General features: G+C 43.2%; 1 protein-coding gene across 1 annotated transcript; it reads right to left on the bottom strand.

Annotated features, from left to right (window-relative positions):
- Positions 1–307: 307 nt before the first annotated feature.
- LOC119341305 (probable RNA methyltransferase At5g51130) lies at positions 308–5,336 on the bottom strand. Its single transcript, XM_037613181.1, has 8 exons — positions 4,681–5,336; positions 3,725–3,839; positions 2,708–2,755; positions 1,736–1,988; positions 1,536–1,623; positions 1,369–1,434; positions 877–945; positions 308–789 (listed from the first exon to the last, which is right to left on the bottom strand). Exons 1-8 carry the CDS (start codon positions 5,227–5,229, stop codon positions 700–702), a joined length of 1,278 nt encoding a protein of 425 aa, XP_037469078.1. The 5' UTR covers positions 5,230–5,336; the 3' UTR covers positions 308–699.
- Positions 5,337–7,251: the final 1,915 nt, after the last annotated feature.

Raw genomic sequence — 7,251 nt, 5'->3', positions numbered from 1 at the left:
GGCAATATAAGGGAAGTTGAGAGGGAAGAAGGGATTCCTTGCTTGACTTGGGGCAGGGAAGAGGGTGGAGATGGTTGCACCTCTACTGTGCTGTGCCTTCCTTTGGGCTTCTCCTTTTTATTTTTGGAAGATCCTTGGAGCTTTCGGAATGCGGTTGCATATTCGGACGGTGACTGATCAATGGCTTTTTTCTTCAAAGTGCTCGTTGAGTGGGCTCAGGTGCAGCTTGAGCTGCAAGGGACTGAGACATTCGCGGTGCTGCTCCAGGGCTGAGCAAAGCAACAAGTATAGTGTCTGAAAGCTGATCTAATCGAACCAAGATTTGCCGGTTTATATATACGATAAAGCGGTTGCAATTGTAAGAGCGCGAGAAAACTAGCCTGTTCATAGGAAGCGAAATCTTATATCACTGGAAGGTTTTCTCTGCCATCTAAAATTCATCTATACAAACGCTTAGACTCTGGCAAAATATCGAAAAGTACCTAATACCACCACCACCCTATCCATATCATTCCTTGGGCGCTTGTTGAAAATGACACTTCCACAAACTGCTAATCCAGCGTTATGTGAAAACCTTGATCATCATATTTGTACCAAAGAAGGCACCGGTGAAGCACGACGAATCCCACAGCACCAAACTTATGCACCCGAAGCACCACATGAGCCTCTGAGCAAGAGGCAGGCGTTAATCTCATTCCATCATTTGTAGTAAACTTCAATTGGGCGGTCAAAACCAGCGACAGATCCGACCAATCTGTTGGTAATCACCTCTGCTGACCTAAATCCTACCTGCAAGCACAACTGCATGGTTTACAATGATTCTGCTGCAGGGAACTGGAAAAGAACATAAGCATTAGTTGCCGGTATAGAACGCACCTTGTCCAGAAGTACCTCCCGGAATTTCTCAGGGTATATACAGATATATTTGAAGTTTTCTTTCGCAAACTGAAATCCACCAGAAAAAAAGGACAGGACAATGTGAGTTAACTTCACCCCATGAAAGATTGAGAAGAAATAATTGTTTCAACGATGGATCAGGATTTTTGTTACTACTCACTCTAAGAGGCATAAGATTGTGTGATCAGGGGAAACAAAAGCAGGTTGGGTGAGAGTAAGACCCCAACGAAAATGATGAAAGATTATTTCAGAAAGAAAAGCACATAAATGAGGAAAGACGAGGAAGCAATTCAAACCAAGGAGTACATCTAGCTTTGAAACGAGCAAGGGACCAAAAGAACGGTTCAATGCAACATACTCATGGCTACCCTTCAGGCCTTCACAGAGTTAGAGCTCTAAAGTTGAAACTACCATCTAAAGCTAAAAACAAAACATGTAGCATCAGTCATCAGTCTGACAATCAGAAATTACCTCTGACACTAATCTGTTTTTCCTATACGAGGTCCAAGGTTGAGGCTCCATGATAAAAATCCCTCCCTGCAAAACAAGAGAAGCCAGCGGAAAGAAGACAAGGTATTGTTAGTTTTTCCTCTTACCACAGAGATCCAATTTAGGGACAGCAAAAGAGAAATAGATACCGGTCTTAGAAGACTCCATATCTTCACAAACAAAGTGATTATGCCATCATCACCCCAGTTCAGGTGGATCCATTTTGTCACGCTCAAACTGCAAGAGAACAAAAGCACAACCAATCAAGATGACATTCAATTTGGATAGTGACTAATACAAATAAACCAAAAAATCTCTGATATGTCTCGCTTGTAAATTTGCAACTTACCACATGATGGTGTCATACTGTTCTGCATATTTGTGTTTGCTCTGTACAAAATTTTCAGACCGAAAAGAGACGATTTCAAAAAGATCAGGTTGTTCGTGCTTAGAAATATTTCCATTTGGCATTTCAGATACCACTTCTTCAGGACAGCTCTTAGTTGTGGAGTCTGACGAGTTATGAACCTTCGCACTTTCTGGAGCCATGTTGCCTGTTCGAGATATCCTTCTTAAATTCCAGTTAGCAAGGTCAATCAAACCTACAAGGTTAATATCAGAATCAGTTTCATTTGACAAACCCAACACAGCCAACCATACTACATTGGGCAAGCCAAGAACACACAAACATTACGTAACTACAAGGGACTATTCAGTTATGGTTGATGATATTTATTGGTAATCTGTCAAACACTATTACTTAATTACGGACCATGCATCTAACGACAGAAAATTACAGAAATCCAAGTCTGACTGTCATAAATGCACATTCTGCTAAGGAACAAATTAACATTATAAATCTCATATAGAGTTTCATAATTTCAAGATAGGTTCAGTTATCAATAGAAAAACATTGAATTTGTGAACAGGAAGGTGTGGGCATCAGCAAGGATGTTATGCCATTTAAAAAAATGTCCCACCAAATTCTACTTCTTTAGACTTGCAACCACAACATGCCTCACAAGCATTGTGTCAATACAATAATTACGAACTACTAACAACACTGAGCTGGGATATGCAATAACTGGTCAAACAGGACTGGATTTTCTTAATATTGTTCAGAAATGAGCATTAATGCTCTCAGTGCGCAACATTATATATATAAAAACACAAAATGTACATAAAGGCTGCTGAGAGACAAGCATCAATCAGATATTCAGATTGTTTTTTGAAAGATTCCAGCTACCAGGTACTTCATGCTCTTAAAACAAACAGTATGATACAATGTTACTTCATTAAATATTACAATAACAGTTTAAACCTTTATCAATGTCAACTCCAAGGATGCTTTGACATTCAAACTTCATCGCTGCACAAGGTAAAGAAAATTAGAGATGAGAAACTGTGTTTGACAGGAAATTTATTTAGAGAAAAACATTCAATATCTCTCTCTTGCAATTGTGGCATCTGCCCCAAAAAAATTGTATATGTCACTTGTGATTTATTGATTTCTAGCAAATGAGTGTCAGAAGAGTCACTAAGTCATCAATGCACAGAATAATGAATCAAAAGTCCAGCTACAGCTAATTGGCATTCAGTTCTTGTACGGTCAAGAGTTGTCAAATGAAAACTATGCTATTGCAGACCATAATAATAATAGGTTAACAAAGGTAGCTGACATGCTTATGTAGGGTAGTCTCAACTGTATTACAAGTGGCAACCTACAATAGATGGCACATACTCAATTAAACTTATCCTAACGTAACCATATGAATAAATCAAAGAATATTTACAATAATTAGCTAAATAATGCTTATGTTAATATGGATAAGACTTTCATATTCAACAATAGAAACTAAAACCATGTAACCGCACAGTAACAGCAGTCTGGTAATTCAAGAACAAAAGCTATCTCTACTCCTATAAAAGACTCAGTTGGTGATGATGGTGTGTCTGTCATCCGTCATTTCTGACCATTAGATCTGCACCTAACGGCTGTGAGGTAAGTTGTGGAATTTTTGCAACAATAGCCCACTTCTCTGCTCCAATTTGCAGAAAATCCCTTATTATCTTATAAGCAATCACATCCCTCCCTCACCTCATCAAAACAGCCCGAGAAATATATTTTGAGTGAAAAGTAATATATTTTTAGTGGTATATATGTATATCAAAACAAGAGTGTTTTCTTTCAAGTTTGTGAACAAGTACTATTCTACTTTGGATCCGTTGCAACGCACGGGCACATTGCTAGTAACATTGAAGTTGAAAGACATGGGAATAAGACCGGAAGATCATTAACCAAACAAAACAGAACAAATTATTATCCCCAGAACATTACCTATACCGATTGTGACCAAACCTTGGTTGCATCCAATATCGAGACAATCCTTGCCTGCAAACCACTCCTTCTTGAATATCTCAAGGCGGGGATCTTCACCGACGTTACGATCAATCTGTTGAACATCAAAAGATTGAAGTTATCAGCTAAGATTAGTTGATCCAGCCATCGAGTGCCTTTTTATCGTATTAAGTGAACTATCATGTGCAGCATACAATTAAATGTCCAATCTAATGAATAGACCTCTATCCGTCTATCTGCCTCCTTTGTACAGGTGAATTTAGCATAAGCAGATCTGTGAAAACAAGTACGTGCAATTAGGCTCCATGCTTGCTTACTCCTTCTCTGCCAATAGCCATTACAGCAACACCTTGGGGCATTTATTAATCAGAAATTATACTACATGTCCAATATGGGGTCAAAGGCTCAAAGCAGTGGTGATTGCTGTGCCCCTGAAATTCGACAGCCATGTCACACACAGTACCACAATGGTTGGATTGTCTAAACCAATGAAATGATGAACTAATGCTATGGCGTAAAAGCGGCAATTTAACACCAAAATACCCGACAGATAACGTATATGCTGGCCTACCACAAACTAGAATCAAATAAAACAAGTATATTCATCTCACTCCAGTTTCCATTCAATACAAAAAAAAAAAAAAGGAACCACGGACCCTCGTTGCAAAACTCAAGTTCTGCAAGCTCTGAGACACAAATCAACGCAGAAACCTATTAGCGCATTTCATCAAATAGTTAGGGCGCGTCCTAAGCAAAAGCTCCACCGCTTTCAGCTAAGAATCCTAGTCCGTATAAACCATCCCAGTCCCAGGAACATAGCAATCTCCAGCAAATCATTTCACCAAATAACTACACGGCATGCACAACACAATGACGATTCACCGTTTGTTAGAGAGAGGCCACAGAGTGGAGGGGAGAAGCGCGGTTCAACTCACTCGGTAGCCGTAGTAGTTCCTGTAGTTTCCGTAGATGAAGGCACCTCCCTTGTTCTTCCGCTTCTTCCCTCTACCTCCACCCCCGCCATCTGCACCGCCGCCGCCGCCGCTGCCGCCGCCGCCACCACCACCACCGCCGTTTCCTCCTCTTCCCTGTGCGTCGCTCTGTTTCCTCTCCGCCTCTCCTTTGGAACCCTTGGCCGCGGCAGGTGGCTGCGCGACGCCCTCTGGCGCAGCCGTGGTGATCATCCTCTGAGGAGGGGTGGCTCTCTTCGCCGCCGCCTTGTCTCGCTTCGCGCGGACGGTAGTGGGGAACAGCGCGCGGACGGCGAGGCGGAGGAAGAAACCCTTCGAGGCGAGAGGCTTTGCGGCGCCACCGACTTGAGCAGCGAAACAGAACAGGCCAGCGCACCTGAAAGAAAAAGAAAAAGGAGGAAGGACACGGCGAACAGACCTGGCCAGATGGGCCGGCCCGGCACGGCCTGGCCTAAGCGGGCCAGGCACGGCACGGCCCATCCAGGCACGCCTAATATACGGGCCAGCACTCATGCCATACTCCCTCAAAAAAGGCACCGCACAACAAGTAAACGGTCCGGCCCACCGACATGTTTAGCTAGCCTTTTTGGGCTGTTTTGGGAGCTAATCTATACCTCTATATCTATTCTATACCTCTATATCTATATCTATATCTATATCTATATCTATACCTCTATATACCTACTAATAAAGCAAGGTGATATTCTTAGTTTCATCCCGCATATGATCCTACGTTACGTGAAATACACGAGGTGGTACTAATTCGTAGAGTCAAAAAGGTTCGTATTGGGCAGGCCTGCGTTCCTCTCTACTTGGGCCGCCGCCTAGATTACCATATTTTCCGTCCATCCATCGCACGGGCCGACCTGAGACTAATCTGCAGTTTTCTGGCGTTTTGGGAGGAGAAAAAAAAATATGTCCATTGAAGGTTCGAACTCAGAACCTCACCGGCCACACAAAAGGCCAATGCCAACCGACCTAGCGTACTTTTCTGCCATACTAAATGGTTCCCCGTCTAATAGTCCCATCTTGATTTTTTAATATCAAATCCCACCAAATTATATGGATTTGCATGTTGTCTTAAATATCAGCAAGTCACCTCCAAAACCAAGAAAGAGAGGAAACAGCATTGCCAAAGGAGAGAAAATTCCATAAAGGAGGGGACATGCACGGCGCAAGCATGCTGTATTGGCTCTAATTAGAAGGATTTGTGGGCTTGGCATGACCTGATTGGATCTAATTAATTAAATGAGAGGAAGGACATGCATGACTCTAACTAAAGGAAATAATGACATGATAAAAGCATACATGCAGGACGCATATGCCGCCCTGATGGGCGTTTTGGTGAATGGCGAAACTAGCTTTTTTTTAAATCGATCTACCCCGTTGCAACGCACGGGCATTTGTGCTAGTATATATAAAAAATAAACGGTTGTGTCCTGCCGGCACTCGTACCCAGCCTCGAGGCTGAGGCACGGCACTAGACGGGTCATGTGCCGGCACAACTTGATTATAAACATGCGTGTCAGGCAGCAGGCTATTGGGCCACCATGCCAGGACCGACCCATTTGGCCACCTTTGCCCATGAACAGCAAGGAAATTACACATAAGCCATGAGGTCCATTCGAAATTTAGTTTTGAGTATGGGAAGGCATTTGCACTTTTTTAAGGAGCTCGCGTTGGTTCATTCATATTTAAAGTTTGAGTGCACATGTATAATCTGTCTGTCGCGGGGATTTCGCATCAATACTCATGATTCGGGGGATTTGTGCAGCGAGGCATACGATGAGGATCTAGGACGGGATTCACACCATGGATTTAATTACGTACCCAAGATCACACCTTTTGTCTTAGAGATGACACCCTACTCCTGTTGTATGTTTAAATCAAGACTCGTACGAGGATTTTCAGTACAAGTGATAGAGTAATCTAGTTGGATCTTGTGCGTATCTAGCTTGATCTGCAAATGTGTGTGTTAGGGAGCACCCTACGGTCACCCCTATGGACACTATACCAACTCTCCAAGCACCAAGTGGACCGATGAGAAGAGTGCATGCAAGAGCTATACCAAGGTTAACTCTCTCCTTATTGAGCTTCCCTTTTATTCATTCGAGATATAACTAGTACCTCAAGCGGAGACACTTCGCATACCCAGGTACCAAGAAAGCAGCGATGAAGAAGCTAAGGACCAAGGATAAGTTTAGATGAAAGCGAAGCAAGGATGGGAAGATGGAGACAGTTGGCGCCCGAAGATAGTTGGACGTCCAAACTCCAACACGGACGCGCCGGACAAAGCCGGACGCCGCAGCTCTCTGGACAAGTGTCCGGGCTAATCATCTGGGTGACGAACGGATCATTCGAACAGGATACCGGATCATCCGGGCAACAGACGAACGTCTGGACACCGTCCTAGACTATTCAATTGTGGCACTAGAAGGCATCCTTAGGCTTCGCGTGATGCTGGATGATCCGGCTACCACCCTGGACATCCGAGCATCCCTAGAGGCCACGACTCAGCCGGACCATCCAGGTAGC

Source organism: Triticum dicoccoides, chromosome 7B, assembly GCF_002162155.2.
Source record: "Triticum dicoccoides isolate Atlit2015 ecotype Zavitan chromosome 7B, WEW_v2.0, whole genome shotgun sequence".
NCBI classification, from domain to species: domain Eukaryota; kingdom Viridiplantae; phylum Streptophyta; class Magnoliopsida; order Poales; family Poaceae; genus Triticum; species Triticum dicoccoides.
Note: the sequence above shows the minus strand (reverse complement) of the source record. Positions and strands in the feature narration are given on the sequence as shown.

Bases quoted from the DNA above. Each gene is read 5' to 3' on its own strand.
- LOC119341305 (XM_037613181.1), bottom strand. From the start codon at position 5,229: ATGAGTGCTGGCCCGTATATTAGGCGTGCCTGGATGGGCCGTGCCGTG. The intron at 3,840-4,680 runs GTGAGTTGAACC...GATGTTCAACAG, and splicing joins GGAACTACTACGGCTACCGA to ATTGATCGTAACGTCGGTGA. The intron at 946-1,368 runs GTAATTTCTGAT...GGTGGATTTCAG, and splicing joins AAAACAGATTAGTGTCAGAG to TTTGCGAAAGAAAACTTCAA.